We start from the raw sequence: 24,841 nt of genomic DNA on the forward strand, positions 1-24,841 counted from the left end.
AAGCAGCCAGCACGAGTGCGCAAACTGCACAAAGACAGACCTTCAGACCCCAGGTGCAGAGCCAGGGCACTCTCTACTCCCCTGCCCCTCAGCCCCCAACCCCCAGTTCTTACTCCAAGAGCCCGAGGGTCTGTCGCTCATCGGCATAAAGCAAAACAAAGTGCCTGAGCTACACGGCACCGAGGCAGAGCCGAGGGTGGTCCGGGGGAAGGTGGGTACAGAAGTGGCCGATTTCGGGTCATTTTGGTTCGGGGGCCGGGGCCTTCCTTTTTGTTGCTGGTGTTTTTGCAGCACGGATCCCGTGCCGTTACCGCCTGAGGACGGAACGGTGGGACCCCTCCATCGGCGGTGCTCACGGTAACAATAACCCCACATTCGAAGGCACCGTTGCCAAGGCGACACCATTCTGGCATAAAGGGCTGAATCGTGTGGCTCACACTAAGGATCCAGAGGCACACGGTAGTGGAGTCAATGCCAAGCCCCAGGCCTACAGCTTGGCCTTTCTCCTTCTGCCCCCGCTCCTCCCCCCCAACCCCTCAAACTGACCAGGGCCCAGGCCCCAGGCTCTGCCATTCTCTCTGCTCGAGAGCCCCGTTTGGGCAGCACTGACCTGCGACCAATCAGCCAGGCTCGGGCACAAGGGGACCACCAGGGTGCAGAAAGAATTGGAACCGCGAAGAAGCGAGGCCCCGGGTGGCCGCGTCGGAACTTACCGAGCGAGAGAAGCCGGATCCGGGGCCACGGCGGAGACACGGTCACAAAATGGCGGCGGGCTTGCAGTAAGGGGAACGCGCGACACCACCGGCCACCGGGGGAACTGCAACCTGCCCTCACATCCGCCCCCCGCGGCCACCGGGGGAACTGCAATCTGACCTCACACACGTCCCCCGCGGCCACCGGGGGAACTGCAACCTGACCTCACACCAGCTCCCCCCGCGGCCGCAGGGGGAACTGCAACCTGACCTCACACCCGCCCCCCGCGGCAACCGGGAGAACTGCAACCTGACCTCACACCCGCTCCCCCCGCGGCCGCAGGGGGAACTGCAACCTGACCTCACACCCGCCCCCCGCGGCCAACGGGAGAACTGCAACCTGACCTCACACCCGCCCCCCGCGGCCACCGGGGGAACTGCAACCTGACGTCACACCCGCCCCCAGCGGCAACGAGGGGAACTGCAACGAGACCCCACACCCGCCCCCCGCGGCAACGAGGGGAACTGCAACCTGACCTCACACCCGCCCCCCGCGGCCACCACGGGAACTGCAACCTGACCTCACACCCGCCCCCCGCGGCCAACGGGAGAACTGCAACCTGACCTCACACCCGCTCCCCCCGCGGCCGCAGGGGGAACTGCAATCTGACCTCACACCCGCCCCCCGCGGCCAACGGGAGAACTGCAACCTGACCTCACACCCGCCCCCCGCGGCCACCGGGGGAACTGCAACCTGACGTCACACCCGCCCCCCGCGGCAACGAGGGGAACTGCAACCTGACCTCACACCCGCCCCCCGCGGCCACCACGGGAACTGCAACCTGACCTCACACCCGCGACCTCAGGGTAACTGCAGCCCTCCTCGCAGCCGCCCCCCGCGGAAATGGAGGGAACTGCAGTCCGTCTCTCGCCTGCCATCGAGCGGACAGTCAGGGAACTGTAGCCTAACGTTATATTGGGAGCCCACCAGCTTGGCAAGTTGGTGAACACCTTCCACCCCGGTCTCTCAGGCACCTCCCTCGGCTTTCTTAACTTCTCTGTTTCTATTTCAGGTGAAAGTTTACAGACCGACACAGACTCCCATAGCTACCCTGACTCCACCTCTTCCCACCCTGTATACTGCAAAAACTCCATCCTGTTTTCCCAATTCCTCCGTCTCTGTTGCATCTGCTCCGTTGAGAAGATGTTCCACTCCGAAGGATCCTGGATGTCCGACCTTTGCCCCCTTCTGTCATCCAGACAGCCCCCCACCGCACCTCCTCCACTTCACACTCCACAGCTCTTAACCACCACTACCCCTCCCTCCAAAATAATAAAGATAGGGTCCTCCTTGTCCTCACTTTCCACCCCACCAGCCTCCACATCCAATGTATCATCCTCAAACACTTCCACCAACTCCAATTAGACCCGGATCATCTTCCATTCCCCACCCCTTTCTGCCTTCCATAAGGACCATTCCCTTCGCAATTCCTTAATTCACGCCACTCTCCCCACTAACCACTCCATCCCATCCAGTACCTTCCCCTGTAACTGTAAAAGATATAACACCTGCCCACACCCCACCTCCATCCAGGGCCCGAAACAGCCCGTCCAGGTGAGATAGAGCTTCACCTGCATCTCCTGCAAAATAGCCGACTGCATCTGGTGTTCCTGGTGTGGTCCCCTCTACGTCAGTGAGACCAAACATAGATTAGGTGACTGTTTCGCTGAGCATTTCTGCCTGGCCTGTAACAGCCAGCCTCACTTTCCAGCCACCACCCATTTCAACTCCCCCTCCCCACTCCCCCTCCGACCTGTCCGTCCTCATCGTCCTTCAATGTCACAGCGACTCAGAACACAAATTTGAAGAACAACACTTTATCTTCCACCTGAGCAACGTACAGCCCAGAGGGCTCAACACTGAGCTCTCTAATTTCAAATAACCTTCCCACCCATCCCCGCCTCCCCTCCATTCCACCTTCAGACCCTCCCTTCCAGCCACCAACTGGATTCATCCCTCCCATCAACCAACCAGGTCACACGTACTGTCAGTGTCCACCTATCACCACCATTCTGCTCCACCCCCCCATCTCTTTATCTGCAGCTCCCCCAACCGCCACACCCAGCCCTGAGGAAGGGTAATACCCAAAACGATGACTGCTCCTTTCCTCCTGATGCTGCCTGACCTTCCAGCCTCCTTCCAGTCTGCCTACCTGACATAACAAAAACCCCTCTTACCTTGGTTATAATCTCTTCCATCAGGCAGAGGGTGCAAAAGGTTAAAAACTCATACCAACAGATTTAAGAACAGCTTCTTCCCTGCTGTTCTGAGGCTTATGACAGGCCTCTCAGAAATTAGAGTTTGATGTTTCTCTGCAACTCCTCTGTAGCTGTAACACTGTATTCTGCATTCTGTTCTATTACACTGTTGTACTTCTGTAAGGTACAATTTCTCAGGATAGTATGCAAAACAATAATTTTCACTGTATCTTGGTACATGTGACAATAATAAAGCAAATCAAAAGGCTATTGCCTGTTTCGGTGTCTGTATTCTCTGAAATTTCCTTCCAGTCCTGCCTTTATATTCTTTCATGAACCGTTGTAATTTGGGTTTATCCAGACTCATTTCCTGTTCTTGTCAAACATCAGAATGAGCCAGTTTGTTTGTTGCGCAGGTGCTGCTGTGGAGTAGATGGTCATCCATTTCGATCCACTGCCAGAAAGACAGAGTCTGAAGCACCAGCTCTGTCCAGTGATGAGGGAAAACTATACTGTCAGAGGGGTCACTCATCAGTCAATCCATGAAAGTAAAGTTGCTCCCAAGTGATTTTCTGCTTCTGATAAATGGTGAGCCCTGACATCATCAGGATCTCTGGGAATTTCAATCAGTGCTCATCTCCTCACAGGAAATCTGCTGTTGTCATCATTGAAATACCCTGAGTAGCATCATTCTGCATTTGTTACCAACTGTTCTAAAGTGAGCAGATCTCCAAAGAGCCAATCTCTCAGAACTTGGTTCTGAGCCAGACACATGATTTGATGTGCTGGGGATTGTCTGTTTGTCTGGTCAGTAATGTCCTTTCTTGTTAAAACTGATTAGCTGCAGCTTCACCTCACTAATCTGCCTGAAATGTAAGGAGATTGTCACAACAATAATCCTCTGCGATGGACTAACAGGGGCCTATCAGAATTTCCGTCACAATACTCACCCTACTTACGCAGGTCAGATAAGACAGTGTCAGAACTCACTTCCACTTCAGTGCAGGTGTATCTTGTGGAATATCTGGCAAAGTGCAGCACCATCTATCTCACTAATGTCACACTCATCTGTGCCACATCACTAGTGTCACACTTCCTGTAGTATGGGATGTATTCCAACACTGAGGCGCGATCATATCACACCCACCGCAGTCAGAACATCTCTCAGTTTCGCTGCTAATCTTTGTGACATTAACATTGAGCAACTGAACTTAATGATCCTGAGATTTACAAATCATTCACCATCCAGAGTGCGGGCCACTTCCTGGTAAAGTCATTCTGCAGCCTCCGGTTTCAAATCAAACATTTGGAGTCACATCTGGACACAGGGACAGTGTTTTCCCAGCACTGGATCTGACTGCTTTGTTCCAAACACACATCCATTTTCACAAAGTTCAGACCTAGTCCCAGAAATGCAGTGACTCTAATCCAACCCTCTGCTTTGGGCAAGAATCAAACCTCACTCTCAATGCACTCAGACATTAAAAGGCAGGGGCAGATCCCTAAAACCAAGCACATTGAAGAAAGACCATGTCCATCCCCTCGGGGGTGGGAGGAGGTTTGGTGGGGATGGTGTGTGCAGGGACTGAGCTGCACCGAATGGCCATTAGTGAGGGTTCACACCTCTCCCTGTTTAAGAACAGTATCCTGCTTGGGTTCAGCAGCAGAGGGGCTGGGTGTGGACATTCTCTGGAAAGGTTCATGAAGCGTGACCTGAAGTGGGATGGAGAGCTCACGGTGCAGCCAATGAGGCAGCTGGAAGGGGATTGTGAAAGCACAGCATGATTGAGAAAGGATTTAAAGAGAGGGAGTCAGTGATTCAGAGAGGGACAGCGAGGGAGGGACTGAGAGCACAAGCCAAATACTGTCTGCTGCCTCTTCTTGTAAGTAAAATGATATTTTCATCCTCTTTCCAATAAAAGAATGGGTTCTGAACAGGAACTTTCAGGTTTCATTTGAAATATTGGCACATAGACAGAATATTGACACAGGAGGCATTCTATCCAACAGTGTGTCGCTCCCTCAGCACTGACCCTCTGACAGTGCGGCACTCCCTCAGCACTGACCCTCCGACAGTGCGGTGCTCCCTCAGCACTGACCCTCCGACAGTGCGGTGCTCCCTCAGCACTGACCCTCCAATAGTGTGGTGCTCCCACAGCTCTGACCCTCTGACAGTGCGGCACTCCCTCAGTACTGACTGTCCGAAAGTGCAGCACTCCCTCAGCACTGACCCTCCGACAGTGCGGCGCTCCCTCAGCACTGACTCTCCGACAGTGCCCACTCCCTCAGCACTGACTCTCTGACAGTGCAGCGCTCCCTCAGCACTGACCCTCCGACAGTGCAGCGCTCCCTCAGCACTGACCCTCCGACAGTGCAGCGCTCCATCAGTACTGACTCTCCGACTGTGCTGCGCTCCCTCAGTACTGACCCTCCAACAGTGCGGCGCTCCCTCAGACTGACCCTCCGACAGTGCCCACTCCCACAGCACTGACTCTCTGACAGTGCAGCGCTCCCTCAGCACTGACTCTCCGACAGTGCCCACTCCCTCAGCACTGACTCTCCGACAGTGCCCACTCCCTCAGCACTGACCCTCCGACAGTGCAGCGATCCCTCAGTACTGACTCTCCGACTGTGCTGCGCTCCCTCAGCACTGACCCTCCGACAGTGCGGCGCTCCCTCAGCACTGACCCTCCAACAGTGCGGTGCTCCCTCAGACTGACCCCCCGACAGTGCCCACTCCCTCAGCACTGACCCTCCGACAGTGCCCACTCCCACAGCACTGACTCTCTGACAGTGCAGCGCTCCCTCAGCACTGGCCATCCGACAGTGCAGCGCTCCCTCAGCACTGACCCTCCGACAGTGCCCACTCCCTCAGCACTGACCCTCCAACAGTGCGGTGCTCCCTCAGCACTGACCCTCCGACAGTGCGGCACTCCCACAGCTCTGACCCTCTGACAGTGCGGCGCTCCCTCAGCACTGACCATTCGACAGCGCGGTGCTCCCTCAGTACTGACTCTCCGACAGTGCGGCACTCCCTCAGAACTGACCCTCTGACAGTGCAGCGGTCCCTCAGCACTGGCCCTCCGACAGTGCAGCGCTCCCTCAGCACTGAGCCTCCGACAGTGCCCACTCCCTCAGCACTGATCCTCCGACAGTGCCCACTCCCTCAGCACTGACCCTCCGAGAGTGCGGTGCTCCCTCAGCACTGGCCCTCCGACAGTGCAGTGCTACCTCAGCACTGGCCCTCCGACAGTGCCCACTCCCTCAGCACTGACTCTCTGACAGTGCAGGACTGCTCAATTTGATGATTTTTCTAAGAACAGATATTTTCTGTATCTGATAACCATCGATAAAGTGGCTTCAGTTTAGTTGATTTTCTGGGACCTTAGCAGCTGATCTCAAGAGGAATGACAATGTCTCTGATTGCTCTTCTTGAGGTTTGCAGTGTTGGGACCCTCCTCCCCTCGAGGGACAGTTTCGGCACAGGCATGTGTCGCTGGAGTATCAGCCCAGCTTTGCAAGCACTCATTTCATGTTTTAAATTTGGTCACTTGACTCTTATTATCGAATATTAACAACTAACAATGAATTGTAAAATACTGATTTTCAGACTTTCAAATGTTGAAATCAGACCACAAGATACAGGAGTAGATGCAGTCTGGGTTCGATGGGGTCGCCATGGTAAAAAATACTCAGTCGGGGTTATGGGGATGAGGTGGTGGGTGTGTGGGTGAGTCTGGATGGGGAACTTCTTTCAGAGGGTCAGTGTAGACTCGATGTTGTCAGGGCTAATGGAAGAACACCACCATTCCCACAGTCTCTTTATCTGAAATTTCCATGGATCAGCCCTATGTCCATCAGGAGGTGGCAATTCTTCCTGACTTCTGATTTCCTGAACATTTCCAATGTGTTCTGTGTTTTTGTGTACAGGCTTTCAAGTGACAGCCCGTGGCAGTAATCCCAGCCCACATGCATCTGTACATCAGCAGCTTTTGAGATTCACTGCTACTAATTGGGTTCGTCAGAAACTGAGTCAATTAGAGAACATGTGCTCCTGAGATACTGGAAGGGTAGCTCTGAGAAGATTAGTAAAATCCGATTTTACTGAAACAAAAGTCATAAGGTGCTTTATATACCAAACCGAGTGTTGGGTGGGGTGGCTGATGATTCTGTTCACTTCAAATTGAAATCTGAAGCAATGTAAATGGCTGCGAAATTAGATCCAAATAATTCACCTTTATGTATCATTGAATGAGAACACATCCACTTGGTTCCTCTGGCATCACACTGTTTATGTAGTCACACCCATTTGATGCTTCACATTTATTTTGTCTCCAACCTTTTCTGAGATGTTATTACACACCTCTGGAGCAGCTCAGACTTGAACCCAGGCCTCCTGGCCCGAAGATAGGTACACTACCACTACATTGCCAGAGCCCCTTTAACGCATTTTTAAACTACCCATCATTGCTGGTAATGTTACCATATCCAGATAAGTGTTATGTGAACGAGGAAGTGATCACGGGTTTAATTTTGTGTCAATGTGAATTTAGTGTGTTCTCTCCGCACCGTTCTTTGGTTTATAGTTTCTGTGTTTAAAATTCAATGGTCCCAGGCTGAGATCAGCCAGGAAAATGGAATTAGATACTTGCTTCTAAAGGAGGAATACTAAAATATGGACAAAAACTGAATATGGACAAAAATACAGAATAGAATTCACCCCCTCAGGGGGTCATGATGGCCTAATGGTATGGCCACTAAACTGTTAATTCAGAGACCCAGATAATGTTCTGGGAACCTGGGTTTGAATCCTGCCATGGCAGATGATGAAATTTGAATTCAATAATAATCTTGAAATAAGAGTCTAATGATGACTATCAAACCCATTCTCGGGGAAAATACCCATCTGGGTCACTAATGTCCTTTAGGGAAGGAAGCTGCCATCCTTACCTGGTCTGGCCTACATATGACTCCAGACCCACAGCAATGTGGCTGATTCTTAACTGCCCTCTGGGTAATTAGGGATGGGCAATAAATGCTGCCTGGCCAGTGACACCCTCATCTATGGATGAATAAAAAAAAATTAGGATAAGGGAAATCGGATTTAAAAGAGATGGGGAGAACTGATTTCTCTAAGAGTTACGAACCTGTGGCATTCATAACCTTAGAGGACATTGGATGCTGGGATATTGAGTAAATTTAAGAAGGAGATAGAGAGATTTTTCATCAGTAATGGGCTGAAGGGTTATGCAGAATGGATCAGCCACAATCATATTAAATGGTGTAGTAGGCTGGAGGGGCTGAATGGTCGACTCCTGATGATATAAAGATGCAAATAGACTTGAGGCTCTTGTGAAAAATAACATCTACGCAGATTATAACATGTTTTGAACATCATACTCTTTTCTGCAACATTCTGTGGAGCCTTGTCCTTTGTTGTTGAGAGTGTGAGGTGACTTAGGGGTGAAGGGCGCCTCATACTTTCCCGTGTGCTCTATCTTCATTGGTATTTTTAGAGATTGCTTCCCTGAGAAAATCAGTTTGTAGTGTCAATGTAAACTGGAGTTAGTTGTCAGTTTATAGTCAAGCAGTTTACAAGGGATGGAACCTGCCGTATAATCTGTAAGCACTGTTATAACCAAACGATTAAACAGAGACGTACTACATGTGAACATGCAATAAATAAATGCACTAGATTGAGAGCTTCTCAAAAAACAGTGATACGTAGAGAGGGATTTATAATCTTTTTCCAGCCAGAAGTTTACGTATCTAGCCATTTAATATTTTAATAAGAGAAATGAGTATGTGTGTGTGTGTATTTCTCTGTCTCTGTGTAGGTGTATGTTTTTCTGTCTGTGTGTTTCTATCTTAGTCAGTGTCCCAAGAGGGAAATTAATCTTTTCAAAGTAGCCAAAGACATTCACTGCCTGATATTAACTTCTTTCCCTTCAGCAAACATCCCAAGTGTGTAATGTAACAGGTAACATTTTACTGACTGTCATGTTTTCTCCTTCACCCAAGGTGATTTGTGTAAACCTCTCCAGCATACAATCCTCCAAAATCATGTCTTTCTTTTAAAACCAGCTTATGTGGACTTGTTCCCCTCACCCCGTCATTGACCTGACGCCAGCTGTCTTGACACTAAAATCCCACCCAAACCTTTCTTCTTTCCATCTCTCTGTCCTTTAACTCCCCCACCTCACACCACCCCCACCCCCTGCCTCCCATAACACAACTTCTGAACCAACTTCCCATTCCCTATCCCCAGGACCCTCATCTTCTGGGTCATGGTGATTTTTGTTTGGTCATTTTGCTGCGAAGCTCTTTTGAAAAATTGGCTCAATAGTCCATGCTGGCAAATGAGGAGATATTCCACTGAACTTCTGTCCTGAACACACTCCCTTTACTTTAGTATTGTGATGTTGCTATTTGTCCAGAGACTCATCTTGATAAATGTAGCAAAATGGGAAAGAACAAGAGCAAGATATCACTGGGATCAACTGGGCTAAGCCCAAATCAACTACTTAGCTTATGTTGTAAGAGGATTCAATGTCATCTGTCAGAGGAATCTTAAACTAAGCAATCTGTCCATTTCCAACATAATGAGGGGCTGTGGGACATGGAAATGTCATTCCACAGTTTAATTCTCTCAGCATTGGGTTTTATCAAAATAGGACGGTGAGGAGAAAAATACTACTTCAATGGGAGTGTTATAGTGCCAGAGACAGATGGGCTTCCTGACGTTGTTGGCTATCAGCCCAGTGTCCAGGAGTCAAACCGCTCCTGCCCAATGTGTGATGTCGGGAATGGATTCCATACTCTGTGTGAGAATGCTATGGTGGAGTCAAGGATCTCTCCAGGCGTTGCTGCACCATTGATGTATTTTGCCAGAAGGTCAGGGTCCACTGCAACTGAGGTGACTGGATAAGGTCGAACTGCACTTCATTGGCAATGCTATGCTGTCAAATTTCATGGGCAATGTGGGAAGCTGTTCTTGACTTGACAGTTTTGTAAGTTGTAAATAAACTGTCTGGTGTTGTAACTACTGTAGGGATCAGACAGTCGCTGCTACATGCCCCTATGTCCCACAAATAAATGACAGACAATTCCTCCCTTTCCATCCAGGGATGCTGCGTTCAGAATCGTAGGTTGTAACTGTGATATTTTGTCTTACAGTGAGTTCTGGGGCCAGCGTTTCCTGTCTCAGCAACTCCGTTCCACGGAAATGAATATTTCACCAACTAATATTTCTGGAGGTGCCACGTCCCCTAGAAAGGGGCCACCAAAGTTCAAACAAAGAGCAACGCGACAGTTCAAGAGCAAACCTCCCAAAGCAGGCGTGAAAGGGTATAACGGAGAGATTTTAAATTGCGGATTGATCCCTGAACGCCAAGGGTCTGAGAACAATTTCGCTGGAGTTTTTAATGTCTCCAGACACTCTCTCTCACCCACACACTCTCTCTCACCCACACTCACACCACACTACAGCTCACACACACTCACTCCCCACCCACACACCCTCAGCACACCTCAACCCACACACACTCACCTCACAATCTCACCCACACACACTCTCTCACCCACACACTCACTCTCTCACCCACACACACACTCTCTCACCCACAATCTCACCCACACACGCACTCTCACCCACACTCTCACCCACACACACACTCTCACCCACACACACACTCTCTCACCCACACACACACTCTCACCCACACACACACTCTCTCACCCACACACACACTCTCTCACCCACAATCTCACCCACACACACTCTCTCACCCACACACACACTCTCTCACCCACAATCTCACCCACACACACTCTCTCACCCACACTCTCACCCACACACACTCTCACCCACAATCTCACCCACACACACTCTCTCTCACCCACACTCTCTCACCCACACACACACTCTCACCCACACACACACTCTCACCCACACACACACACTCTCTCACCCACAATCTCACCTACACACACTCTCTCACCCACACACACACTCTCACCCACACACACACACTCTCACCCACACACACACTCTCACCCACACACACACACTCTCACCCACACACACACTCTCTCACCCACACACACACTCTCTCACCCACAATCTCACCCACACACACTCTCTCACCCACACTCTCACCCACACACACTCTCTCACCCACACACACACTCTCTCACCCACACACACACTCTCTCACCCACACTCTCACCCACACACACTCTCTCACCCACACACACTCTCTCATCCACAATCTCACCCACACACACTCTCTCACCCACACACACATTCTCTCACCCACAATCTCACCCACACACTCTCTCACCCACACTCTCACCCACACACACACTCTCACCCACACATACACTCTCTCTTCCCACACACACACTCTCACCCACAATCTCACCCACACACACTCTCTCACCCACACACACACTCTCTCACCCACACACACTCTCTCTCACCCACACACACTCTCTCTCACCCACAATCTCACCCACACACACTCTCTCACCCACACACACACTCTCACCCACACACACACTCTCTCACCCACAATCTCACCCACACACACTCTTTCACCCACACACACACTCTCTCACCCACAATCTCACCCACACACACTCTCTCACCCACACTCTCACCCACACACACACTCTCACCCACACACACACTCTCACCCACACACACATTCTCTCACCCACAATCTCACCCACACACACACTCTCACCCACACATACACTCTCTCTTCCCACACACACACTCTCTCACCCACAATCTCACCCACACACACTCTCTCACCCACACACACACTCTCTCACCCACAATCTCACCCACACACACTCTCTCACCCACACTCTCACCCACACACACAATCTCACCCACACACACACTCTCTCACCCACACACACTCTCTCACCCACACTCTCTCACCCACACACACTCTCTCACCCACACACACACTCTCTCACCCACACACACTCTCTCACCCACACTCTCACCCACACACACACTCTCACCACACACAGTCTCTCACCCACACACACACTCTCACCACACACAGTCTCTCACCCACACACACACTCTCACCACACACAGTCTCTCACCCACACACACACTCTCTCACCCACAATCTCACGCACACACACACTCTCACCCACACACACTCTCTCACCCACACACACTCTCTCACCCACACACACTCTCACTCACACACACTCACACACACACACACACTCTCACCCACACACACACTCTCACCCACACTCTCACCCACACACACGCTCTCACCCACACACACTCACACTCACTCACTCACTCACTCACCCTCACACACACACACACACTCTCACACACACACACTCTCTCTCTCACACACACACTCACACACATACTCACACACACACTCACACACTCTCACACACACTCACACACACTCACACACACTCACACACTCTCTCACACACTCTCTCTCACTCACACTCTCACCCACACACTCACAAGCACACACACACTCTCTCACCCACACACATACTCTGCCTCTCACACGCACACACACACACTCTTACCCACACACTCTCACACACACTCTCTCTCACCCACACACATACTCTGCCTCTCACACGCACACACACACTCTGCCTCTCACACAGTCACACACTCTCTCTCTCACACACACTTTCTCTCAGTCACACGCACTCTCTCACGCGCACACGCACACTCTCTCACCCACACACATTCTCTGCCTCTCACACGCAGTCACACACTCTCTCTCACACACACTCTCTCAAAACAGTCACACACACACTCTCTCTCACCCACACACACACACTCTCTCTCATCCACACACACACACACTCTCTCTCATCCACACACACACACACTCTCTCTCTCTCACCCACACACACACACTCTCTCTCTCACCCACACACACACTCTCTCTCGCTCACCCACAGACACACTCTCTCTCTCACCCACAGACACACTCTCTCTCTCACCCACAGACACACTCTCACCCACACACTCTCTCACTCACACACACACACACTGCCTCTCACACGCACACACACTCTGCCTCTCACACGCTCACACACTCTGCCTCTCACACGCTCTCACACACTCTCTCACGCATACTCTCTCACACACAAACACTCTCTCACAGACACACACTCTCTCTCGCACACGCACACACACACACATACTCTCTCTCACACACAACTCTCTCACATACACACACACACACACACTCTCACACAAGACTCACACACACACTCGTTCTCTCTCACACACACACACATAGGAGATGGCCTTTCACTCCCAATCCCTGTGAGCAGACTCATAGAATGAGTCTGTTCAAGGGTTGCCCATGGCTGAGGGACTGCCATCATTAAGCTGGGCAGAGTCTCTTCAACCCCATTAACTGTGGAACTGAAAGCGTCCCTGCCTGTGAACCAGTAGCGAGTAGGTTACAACTTCCTCCACACAGGGGCACTGGTGAACATTGCTTCTTTCCCATATTCTGCACTCCACCTGGTGCCTCCAATTCAATGAAAGCAGGTTTTGAAGCTGTGGGCTGTCTGGAAATGAGTGCCCATCTATTTCACCAACTCCTCTGGTGTAGAACAGAAAGGTGCAAATCATAGACATAGGGAACAGAAACCGGGCCATTCAAACTCTCCCGCTATCCTTATTCATAACCCCATACAAAACCAATAATATTTTCCTTAAAATTACTGTTTTAACATTTTTCTGTCATTCTTCTAATCATTAAGTGTAAATGTAGCATTAATACTAAAATGGGAGTGAATTCACTTGTACTCTGTTCCGTTCAGAAGTGAGGGTTGCATCTGCCTACCAAGAGCTATAAACTGTGATATTAACTGTTTGTAACATAGTGTCACTGTAGTTTCTTAACTGCAATCAGACCATTGTCCTGCCAGTATTTCTGGCTCAGACTGAACCTTTCTGTCAGCTACTTTAAGGGAAAGGGAAACAGGGTTAATGCCAGCAGTAAAACCCCACCACAAGGAAATGGGCTAGTGTTAGAAGCAGCACAGTGCCTACCATTGTTTCCACATTCTCCCATAAACTGGGACAGTGGAGGATTCCAATTTCTAGCATTGAAAGAAAATCTGACTCTATTAATTTAAACACCAGACAGTGATAGAGCCATTAACTTGGAAAAAATTGCAATATCAGTGCACTAATATTTAAAGAGTCTGCATGGCATTATTCTGTTTATTATTTCACCAGAGGAAGGAACTCACGCAACAGACAAAGGAACATCACACACATATGTTGTAGAATGAGCTCAATCTTTATAATTTGTGAAAATAATGCATATATTTTTGCGATGTGATGTTGTATTGAACATCTTTGTGCTAAGTGGGGTTTCAGACACTGATTCTCATTCTTCTGCAGATTTGGAGATGATATTCCTGGCATGGAGGGCCTTGGCACAGGTATGTAAAGAAGTCATTCCTAACCACTCACTCAAAAGCACTGAATTTTAATCTGATCTCACAGGGGCGGCAAGTGCTGAACTTGCACACAACTATGTTTAATAACCACGTGGACAAGGCACTTACGGAGCCCTGTACCTCAGAGTTGGTGCTTTCAAAAATCAACATGGAGAAGTTGATAGAAAAGACCAGTTAATAGACCCTCTAATTTTTACAGATATCACGGTGATCTGTCCTTGGGAGGCATTCAGCCACTTGGAGCTGCATGAACTGGCTCAGTATGGTATCGTCTGAAACTGGGAAATGCTACATAGGCATCAGTGACTGGCCTACATTGTAGCTGATACAGCAACTACAGTGAAGCAGATGAAGCAAGATTACTATTAGAGCTACTGTGTACAGTAATTCACATTCCTGTTCAATTCCATCAGCCAGAAATATTAAATGTCGCTGTCAGTTTTTAGACAATGTTTGTGAAGAGCGCTATTAGTTTAAATATGTTCATGTTGCTGATGTGACATTTTGTTTTGTGGTTAACTGCTACTTATAGCTAATGTCAAAAGTTAATCTTTGCAATCTCATCTGTATTTAATCTGTAAAACTATCAATTGATATTCTCTCCTGTAAGATGGGAGAGGTAGAATGTAATTTGTCAATGAGTTGATTCAGTAACTATAGTTAAGTAGGAACGAGCACTGTGTTAAGTAATCACATTCACATCTACTGAAGTTTACGAATGAGCTTTACGTTTTATGCTGGGTTTGAGCCGGATAATGAGGTTAGAAAACTGTAGATGGGCTGCGATTGTGTTATTTGTTTCCCCGTCTACAAATAGAGAGAGTTTGATCACTGGTAGCTGTGCTCATCTCGTGGCTTACCACATCAATACAAGCTGCCCCTTGTCTGTTTCTTACTGCAACAAAAGGTAAAACAAATGTGTAGATGCCAGCTGATTTAATATTTATAATAACAGAATAAAATGTAAACGCTCCCCTGAAGGGGCTGTTACTGAGTCTGTAACTGTCCCGTCTTCACCCACTCAATTTTCTTCTTGATACCATAGGAGTCGAGTGTCAGATCAGCGTGCTGCCGTTTCAGTACCTCCAGCTTTTGCTGCAGTCTATCGCTGGTGTCTACATTATCCTCATAGTCACGAAGCAGCACTTTGTTGCACAGGAGGCCACACTTCTCCTTCAGTTTGAAATTGGCTGCCCGGACTCTGTCCCGTGCTTGTTTGGTTTTTGTCAGGATTTCCCGTTTCTGTAATAAATACCAATAGAGGCATAGAGTCACAGCAGGCAAGGCCACGCCACAAAATCAAAAATCAAAGGTAATACTGAAAAAAAACTACCCAACATTACTAGGTCTGATCTTTGCCCAAACCAGTTCATAATGAAGCAGTGTTTCCTAAGTTTCAAATAATTACACTTCAAGAGTTCTGTATTAGCTGCAAAGGATATCCAGTACTCGTGAAAGATGCTATAGAAATGCAGACCTTTTCCTTTTCATTCAAGCTGAAATATGACTGGACTAGCATTGACTTTGATTTTTTCACAGATATCAACATATGCAAGATAAAAGGATTATTAAAACTTCCTGAAAAGCAATCACATTTACAACAAGTGATAATTGGGCAGCTGTTCCTTGAGACTCTGAAACCTCAAAGCTGAAACAAGAAATCAGTTTACTAAGAGCATTTATCTCTCTTGGGAGGTTTCAGGTCAATCTAAATCCAACCATGTGCTCTGAAAACTCTGTTCATACGTTGATGACCCTGACTAGTTCCACCAAGACATCTTTAATCTTCTTTTCAAAACCCTCAATTTGCAATCTTTCAACTCAGCGTATTTTTTGAGTGAATCCCAGCTCTACATCTTTGCAAACAGTAATAAGCTCTTTTTTGGCCCATATATCCTAATCTGAGTATTAAATTTCACTGAAATCCACCCAGTAATTTTTGAGATATATTCTTTGCAGACAAACAGACTAACAAATAGGGGTAAGAACATTGGCTCCACTCACATCCAGTGACAGAGATAATTACACAAAGTTTACAAACAGGAAGGGCATGTGGCCCAATCAGTCTATGATCACATGAGATTCCTTCATGTACTTCACGCCGTCTTTCAGCATTTCCTTCTATTCCTTTTCCCATTCTGTATTTATCCCTCATGTTTATGAAACTTAAAATATACTTCTGCTATTCACATCAACCCCACCCTGGGTGATGAGTGCTGCATTCTCTGGGAAATTTCCTACAAGTGGAATAACATGTCTGGCTCTACTGAGGTTGAACCAGAGGAATATTGTTGGAGCAGAATGAGGGAATTTCACTTTCCAACTCACCAGCTGTACCTATCCAGGGAGTGCTTGATGCTGACATGGAAGTAGTCCATTCCTAGCTTCCCTCTAAAACAGAAGCAGAATACCGTAGATCCTGGAAATTCACAATAAACACTGAAAATGCTGGAGACGTTCAGTAGCTCAGGCAGCATTGTTGAAGAGAAACTTGAGTTAAATGTGTCAGGTTCTTCATCAAATTCCCAATTCTGGTGAAAGCTCATTGATTTGAAATGTTACTCTATTTCCCTCTCTTCTCAGACATGAGTTAGGAAGCATGGACTGGGAGCAGTTGTTCCATGGTAAGGGAACTATAGACATGTGGAGATGGTTTAAGGAACAGTTGTTGGGAGTGATGAGTAAATATGTCCCTCTGAGACAGGCAAGAAGGGGTAAGATTAAGGAACCTTGGATGACGAGAGCGGTGGAGCTTCTAGTGAAAAGGAAGAAGGTAGCTTACATAAGGTGGAGGAAGCTAGGGTCAAGTTCAGCTAGAGAGGATTACATGCAGGCAAGGAAGGAGCTCAAAAATGGTCTGAGGAGAGCCAGGAGGGGGCACGAGAAAGGCTTGGCAGAAGGAATCCGGGAAAACACAAAGGCATTTTACACTTACGTGAGGAATAAGAGAATGGTCAAAGAAAGAGTAGGGCCGATCAGGGATAGCATAGGGAACTTGTGTGTGGAGCCTGAGGAGGTAGGGGAAGCCCTAAATGAGTTTTTTGCTTCTGTCTTTACGAAAGAAACGAACTTTGTAGTGAATGAAACCTTTGAAGAGCAGGTGTGCATGCTGGAATGGATAGAGATAGAGGAAGCTGATGTGCTGAAAATTTTGTCAAACATTAAGATTGACAAGTCGCCAGGCCCGGATCAGATTTGTCCTCGGCTGCTTTGGGAAGCGAGAAATGCAATTGCTTTGCCACTTGCGAAGATCTTTGCATCCTCGCTCTCCACTGGAGTCGTACCTGAGGACTGGAGAGAGGCAAATGTAATTCCTCTCTTCAAGAAAGGAAATAGGGAAATCCCCAGCAATTATAGACCGGTAAGTCTCACGTCTGTCGTCTGCAAGGTGTTAGAAAGGATTCTGAGGGATAAGATTTATGACCATCTGGAAGAGCATGGCTTGATCAAATACAGTCAACACGGCTTTGTGAGGGGTAGGTCATGCCTTACAAACCTTATCGAGTTTTTTGAGGATGTGACTAGAAAGGTTGATGAGGGTCGAGCTGTGGATGTGGTGTATATGGACTTCAGTAAGGCATTTGATAAGGTTCCCCATGGAAGGCTCATTCAGAAGGTCAGGAGGAATGGGATACAGGGGAACTTAGCTGCTTGGATACAGAATTGGCTGGCCAACAGAAGACAGCGAGTGGTAGTAGAAGGAAAATATTCTGCCTGGAAGTCAGTGGTGAGTGGGGTTCCACAGGGCTCTGTCCTTGGGCCTCTACTGTTTGTAATTTTTATTAATGACTTGGACGAGGGAATTGAAGGATGGGTCAGCAAGTTTGCAGACGACACAAAGGTCGGAGGTGTCGTTGACAGTGTAGAGGGCTGTTGTAGGCTGCAGCGGGACATTGACAGGATGCAGAGATGGGCTGAGAGGTGGCAGATGGAGTTCAACCTGGATAAATGCGAGGTGATGCATTTTGGAAGGTCGAATTTGAAAGCTGAGTACAGGATTAAGGATAGGATTCTTGGCAGCGTGGAGGAACAGAGGGATCTTGGTGTGCAGATACATAGATCCCTTAAAATGGCCACCCAAGTGGACAGGGTTGTTAAGAAAGCATATGGTGTTTTGGCTTTCATTAACAGGGGGATTGAGTTTAAGAGTCGTGAGATCTTGTTGCAGCTCTATAAAACTTTGGTTAGACCGCACTTGGAATACTGCGTCCAGTTCTGGGCGCCCTATTATAGGAAAGATGTGGATGCTTTGGAGAGGGTTCAGAGGAGGTTTACCAGGATGCTGCCTGGACTGGAGGGCTTATCTTATGAAGAGAGGTTGACTGAGCTCGGTCTCTTTTCATTGGAGAAAAGGAGGAGGAGAGGTGACCTAATTGAGGTATACAAGATAATGAGAGGCATGGATAGAGTTGATAGCCAGAGACTATTTCCCAGGGCAGAAATGGCTAGCACGAGGGGTCATAGTTTTAAGCTGGTTGGTGGAAAGTATAGAGGGGATGTCAGAGGCAGGTTCTTTACGCAGAGAGTTGTGAGAGCATGGAATGCGTTGCCAGCAGCAGTTGTGGAAGCAAGGTCATTGGGGTCATTTAAGAGACTGCTGGACATGCATATGGTCACAGAAATTTGAGGGTGCATACATGAGGATCAATGGTCGGCACAACATTGTGGGCTGAAGGGCCTGTTCTGTGCTGTACTGTTCTATGTTCTATGTTCTATGCTGCCAGGCCTGCTGTGTATTTCCAGTATTTTCTGTTTTTATTTCCAATATTCTTCCTCTGGAGCAAACTGTTCAGACAGGTAAAAAAGCAAAGCTGTAATTCTCAATCTTTCAGCATAGCTCTCTGCTAATGGCGCTTTGGAGCCAGGTTATACCCAATGGGTAAACATTTTGGATGCCTAAAGTATTTTTCCCATTCTGCTCTGGGCAGCTGTTTCAGTTCAGTTCACGCTCTGACACGAGATATGCATTTTAATGGTGTCTCGGTGCATCAAAGGGCTCAGGTACGAGCTTCTGTCTAGAAGAACAGTGGCCAATGCTCAATGGTGCCTGATCCCATTGTCCACCTTACCTCCAATTTACAACAAAAACAAATCTCCATACGTACTACACAACAAACTCATGTTTTCACTATGTTCTGTCACTGACAATGCTCATTCCATACTGGAACATAGAACTCAGCAGCAGGCCTGCCCATCCCTTGCCACTGGTTCCCCTAGCCCTGTACCTGCTTTTCACTGCACCCCAATGCCCCCACTGTGCCCCCACACCCACAGTACTTCAGTTATCCACAACACCCACCCTCAACACCTCCCGAGTGGCCCCCGTCCATCCCCATCCTGATACCTGGGCCACGATGGCCTCAAGGTCCATGAGCTGGGTTTTCTTCTCTATATTCTCAGCCTCCACATACTCCAGCTTCTCCTTGATGTGGGTCATCATGCCAATGGTAAATGCAATCTTCTTCCGCATCTTTGTGACTTCCTGTAAATGATATATAGCTCTGAAGGCCCATTTAAAAGCAAAGTAAAACATAAAACCGTTGTTTCATGATGTGACACTTCCAGATTTGAACTCCAGCTTACATCTAAATGTTTCCATACTTCATTTAGTTTTCCAATCTTCCCCTTCCCTCTCATCTTGGAGAAGGTACCAGCCGGTAAGGGGTTAGAGTTAGTGACAGAACATACTTCTACCAGGAGCAAATCATGGATAGCATCAGCACAACAATGTTGGCCCAATCTGCTCCTCTTGACACGTTGTCCTGTGCCTGTCACAGTGGAATCCTTGGATCAAGGTGTGTTTTTTGTTTTCCATTTAATCTATACACACAGTGTACTGCACTGTTCCAGGGTTATAGGCAGCACTTGAAGTTAAATACAAACTGAAGCTTATTCTAATTGGGTTTATTTGTGGCGCATAAAGTCAGGTTTCGTACATACTGGATACAAGTTCCCTACATCCCAGGCCTCAAGTCCACCGGCTCTTGTTGGGTTGGTGCAGACCTCATCCTGCCCAAATTCCTGTCCTCCTGACAAATTGGGTTTCACTCCTGGAGGAAAAGCAGCATCTCTCTTTTTAATTATAGGAGGCATCTTTATCTAGACAGTACCTGCTGAAACTTTATTTTACGTAATGCGAGTCTGGTATCCGTTACCAAAAAAAATTGCTGTTGAAAAAATACCTTCTATTTTCCCTCCTGTTTTCCAGGCTGGAATACTGTCGCTCTGGAAATGAGTCCTAGCATTAGAACTTTTAAGAACACCGAAAGGGAACAGAGCCAAAAGCCAGTGGAGTTTCATTATTAATCCAATATTTAAGAGTCAGAGTTGTTTTTTAACAGCACAGAAACAATCCCTTCGGTCCATGATGTCCATACTGGCCATTAAACATCCACCTATTCTAATCACATTTTCCAGCACTCGGTCCATAGCCCTGTCTGCAATGGTATTTCAAGTGTTCATCTAAATGCGTATTAAATGCCTGCCTCTACCAGCCTTTCAGACAGTGAATTCCAGTGAAGACTTTCCCCACGTTCCCTCTAAAGCTCCTGATCCATACCTTAAACTGTGCCTTTGGGAATTATACCCTCTACCCAAGGGCAATGGTCCTCCCTATCTACCCTGACTACACTATTTAGAACTTAGTATATAGCCATCATATTTCTCCTCAGCCTTCCCTGCTGTAAGGAAAACAACCCCAGCCTGTCCAGGCTCTCTTCATCATTGAAATGCTGCATCCCAACATATCCTGGTGACTATTTTCTACACCCTGTCTAGTGCAATCACATCAATCCTGTAAGTGTGGAAACCAGATGATACATTCTGTTCCAGCTGTGGATGAACTAATGTCTTATACAATTCCATCATAACATCAGTCCTCTATGCCTTGTCCAATAAAGGCAAGGATCCCATAGGTCCTTTAACCATCTTATATACCTGTCCTTTGCCTTCAAGGATCTATGGACATGCACACCAAGGTCCCTATGATTCTCTGGACTTCCAAGGGACCTATCACTCAGTGTGGACTCACTTGTCTGGTAAGTCCTTCCAAATGTATCACCTCAGGATTAAATTCCATTTGCCACTGTTCAGTCCATCTGACCAGCCCGTTTATATCAATCTGTACATTTACATTCCTTCACAACATTAAATGCTCCTTTATACTCTGTTTCCTCTGTCCCTGAGTTTGTTAACTCTTGTTGTCTGGCACCTGCTTCTGTTCACCTGGCCATGTTTCAAAGGTGAGCTTGAATAGTGAGTGTGAGTAGATGGTTTGGAGGCAGAAGAAAAGTCACAACTGAACACAATCCTGACCCCTATCTGATGTTGACACAGGCAGCTCATGGGCAGTGGAAATTCACGCAGATTTTGCTTCCCCTCCTCAATCCAAAGGTCAGGTTGAGATCAACTGACACTGCAATTAGGAAACTACTTTTGACGCCCAGATGGCCTAGAGTTGCAATGAGCAGGAACTTGGTTTCTATTCACTAAGGAGTTTATTGATCCAAGTGTTTTGCAATAGCAATTTAAATGGTCCATCCAGCTGGAGGCAGACAATGACTGCTCTTTTCCTGCTTACCTCATTGCGCTCCTCAATTTTCTCACCGTAAGACTGGTTCTCGATTTTCAGCTGCTCATAGTCAATGAGGTTTAATCCACCTGCCAGCTCCTCCTTCGCTTTCAGCTGGTGCTCATAATACTTCAGTTTATTCTTCATCTTGATAGTCTGAAATCGAATTTGCCTCATCTCTTTCTCTTTCTGCTCCTCAGTATTTTGAATGCGTTCCAACTCCTACAGACACAAGTGGCGTTAGTTACTTTTTATGAGTTTACAATGAATGAATACTGTTGGGAGTAGAATGGAAGCTTTGCTCTTAGTCATGCATTGTCTGTGCCCAGAGTGATTGACACAGGCAATGGGCTCTACAATAGAATCTGCTTCATTCTCTACACTAATATTTCTTACCTGATAAGCATAATATTGACGAGCAAAAATAAGAATCCTGGCAAAGAGATCCCAATCAGCTTTAAAGATCTAATGACTAAAATTTAAAATTTTGCACAGTTTCCAGTTTCAGGAACAGCTTGAGAATGTGTCAAAGAGCCTAGGGCTCATTTTTTTTATCTTCTTGGTTATATGGAAAGGCAACTGGAAAAGCATCTAATTATTCTGCAGATAACAAGGTGCAGAGCTGGATGAACACAGTAGGCCAAGCAGCATCAGAGGAGCAGGAAAGCTGATGTTTTGGGTCTTCATAAATTATTCTGCAACTCCCTCTATTGAGTAATTGAGGTGAATTTGTCCCTCAACAAGAACAGTCAACTCTCCAATTGGCTTATTCAGTGGAGGACTGAGTGAGGGAGATTCCCTTACCTGCTGCCCTTCACAGGAACTGACATCCATGTAGGCTTCGGGTAAGGGAATGCAGGTTCCTTTGTTACTGTGTGAATTCTGCTCCCCTTGAAAACCGCTTTCTTGTTGGCATTGTATGATAATTCATTGACCCATAACTGGGAGCATCTTTCACCATCTCTACTAACACTGATAAAATTCAAAGAAAGCCTTGTTTTCTAAACTCTCTTCAACAGTTCCTGCCTTTTTCTAACTTTGCTGCACTGCTATAGTCTTATTCCGACTAAATACCAAATACATTCTCTTACTTTGTACTGCATTCAAATTTGATTGGTGAGAATGAAGTATACCAGCTCATTGGGTATGCTCATGTGTATAATAGAATGACCAGAGAAACCAAATGAGGCCACAGCTTTTATAGTTTTTCACAAATGCACATTGAGTCAGTAGGGAACACTCTGGTATTTCACATACAATCATTCATCATGTCTTAGCTGCAAGCCTAGGCAACTTGGACGGCAAGCAAAGGACTAACCCTAACGAGAGGGTGACTATTTGATTAAAATAAGCAGCAGGCTGTTAGGGAATTTCTGAGTGGGGTTCAGGTTAGGACTGCAGACGTGAGCTGTGCACTCCTCTGAAGGCATTCGCCAGCTCTTTGTTCCCCAATTCACTGAATTGTTACAGTGCAGGATGCCATTCGGCCCATTCTGTCTGCACCAGCTCACTGGCTTGGTGCCAATCTGCTGCCTTTTCCCTGTCATTCTATATATTTTTCTATTTAAATAATCATTTAAATGAATGCAGGTAGCAAAAGCTGCCACACAATGAAGGCTCAGGTGAGGCCCAGTCTGAACTGTGAATTGCCAGTGGAGCTTCATATAATCATTAAATTCTCCTTTCATCCTTGAAATGTTTAAAACCTAAGCCTTCTGCCAAACTAACACCACTTTGAATATATCTTAGTTTCTCTCTTCAACTTTGGTGATGTCCTTTATCATACACCTTTCCCCTTTGCCTGAGTTTCCATATTTGAAAAGACACACTGGAAATGAAACATCAACTTTTATCACATGGAACATTTCAAACACAGAATATAGAATGGTACAGCACAAGAACAGGACCTGCAGCCCAAAATGGCAAACATGACACAAAATTAAACTAATCCCTTCTGCCTGCCCTGGGCCCATATCCCTCCATTCTTTGCATATTCCTCTGTTTATGTAGAAGCCTCTTAAATGTTCTTATCGTATCTACCCCTGGCAGTGCGTTCGAGACTCCTATCACTCTCTGTGTAAAAAAACTTTCTCCTCACATCGCCTTTGAACTTTCCCCCTCAGCTGAAATGCATGCCCCTGAGTATTGGACATTGTAACTCTGGGAAAAAGATTCTGACTGTCAATGCTATCTATGCATCTCACAATTTTATAGACTTCTATTATGTCTCCCTCAGCCTCTGCTGCTCCAAAGCAAACAACTCGAGTTTTTCTAGCCTCTTCTTATAGATCACATCCTCTAATCCAGGCGGCATCCTGGTAAACCTCGTCTGCACCTTCTCCAAACTCTCCACATCCCTCCTTATAATGTGACAACCAGAATTGAATGCAATACTCTAAATGAAATGTAGAAAAACATCTTAGCTGGTCTTTAAGAAGTTGTCTTGTTAAGGAATGGTGGGAAGAGAAAATAAAAAGTGCACAAACTGATATTTGCAAATAGCTGAGAATTTGTCTGACTTCTACTTTGAAAGCAAGATCATACCTGCAAACCACTGAAATAAATTGCTGGAGGAACTCGGAATGTTGACTCTGCTTTCTCTCTCTACAGATGCTGTTAAACCAAATGAGATTCTCCAGCAATTTCTATCTTTGTTTCAGATCTCTAGTACGCACAGTTCTTTGTTTTACACTAGAAGAAATAGTTGACCTACCAGCAACGCTGCATGTCTCCCTGGCCGTTTGTTTATTATAGTCTTTGCCACAGATCTCTTCCTAGACATGAACATTCTCCACGCATACTCTGTCAGCTGCTGCTTCTCCTC

At 47.2% G+C, this 24,841-nt stretch overlaps 2 protein-coding genes across 3 annotated transcripts; one reads left to right on the forward strand and one right to left on the reverse strand.

Moving 5' to 3' along the window:
• The first annotated feature begins 4,726 nt into the window (after positions 1-4,726).
• LOC132209289 (retinal cone rhodopsin-sensitive cGMP 3',5'-cyclic phosphodiesterase subunit gamma-like) lies at positions 4,727-15,427 on the forward strand. Of its 2 annotated transcripts, none has more exons than XM_059644416.1 (4): positions 4,727-4,834; positions 10,128-10,298; positions 14,389-14,429; positions 14,647-15,427. In XM_059644416.1, the coding sequence occupies exons 2-4, from the start codon at positions 10,177-10,179 to the stop codon at positions 14,721-14,723; spliced, it is 240 nt and encodes a 79-aa protein (XP_059500399.1). In that variant the 5' UTR covers positions 4,727-4,834; positions 10,128-10,176; the 3' UTR covers positions 14,724-15,427. The 2 variants fall into 2 exon arrangements, with proteins under 2 accessions (XP_059500399.1, XP_059500398.1); XM_059644415.1 differs by lacking the exon at positions 4,727-4,834 and adding an exon at positions 9,555-9,629.
• Positions 14,324-24,835, reverse strand: LOC132209288 (coiled-coil domain-containing protein 96-like). Its single transcript, XM_059644414.1, has 4 exons — positions 24,731-24,835; positions 22,027-22,239; positions 19,792-19,929; positions 14,324-15,689 (listed from the first exon to the last, which is right to left on the reverse strand). The coding sequence occupies exons 1-4, from the start codon at positions 24,803-24,805 to the stop codon at positions 15,435-15,437; spliced, it is 681 nt and encodes a 226-aa protein (XP_059500397.1). The 5' UTR covers positions 24,806-24,835; the 3' UTR covers positions 14,324-15,434.
• Positions 24,836-24,841: the final 6 nt, after the last annotated feature.

The sequence above is a fragment of the Stegostoma tigrinum genome, unplaced genomic scaffold (genome assembly GCF_030684315.1).
Source record: "Stegostoma tigrinum isolate sSteTig4 unplaced genomic scaffold, sSteTig4.hap1 scaffold_807, whole genome shotgun sequence".
Classification (NCBI taxonomy): domain Eukaryota; kingdom Metazoa; phylum Chordata; class Chondrichthyes; order Orectolobiformes; family Stegostomatidae; genus Stegostoma; species Stegostoma tigrinum.

Coding starts and splice junctions, on each gene's coding strand:
- LOC132209289 (XM_059644415.1), top strand. CDS start 9,571: ATGGAAATGTCATTCCACAGTTTAATTCTCTCAGCATTGGGTTTTATC. Junction 9,630..10,127: donor GGTTTTATCAAAATAGGACG/GTGAGGAGAAAA, acceptor TTTGTCTTACAG/TGAGTTCTGGGGCCAGCGTT. Junction 10,299..14,388: donor CCCAAAGCAGGCGTGAAAGG/GTATAACGGAGA, acceptor ATTCTTCTGCAG/ATTTGGAGATGATATTCCTG.
- LOC132209288 (XM_059644414.1), bottom strand. CDS start 24,805: ATGTTCATGTCTAGGAAGAGATCTGTGGCAAAGACTATAATAAACAAA. Junction 22,240..24,730: donor GGAGACATGCAGCGTTGCTG/GTAGGTCAACTA, acceptor TTGTGTCTGTAG/GAGTTGGAACGCATTCAAAA. Junction 19,930..22,026: donor AAATTGAGGAGCGCAATGAG/GTAAGCAGGAAA, acceptor TATCATTTACAG/GAAGTCACAAAGATGCGGAA.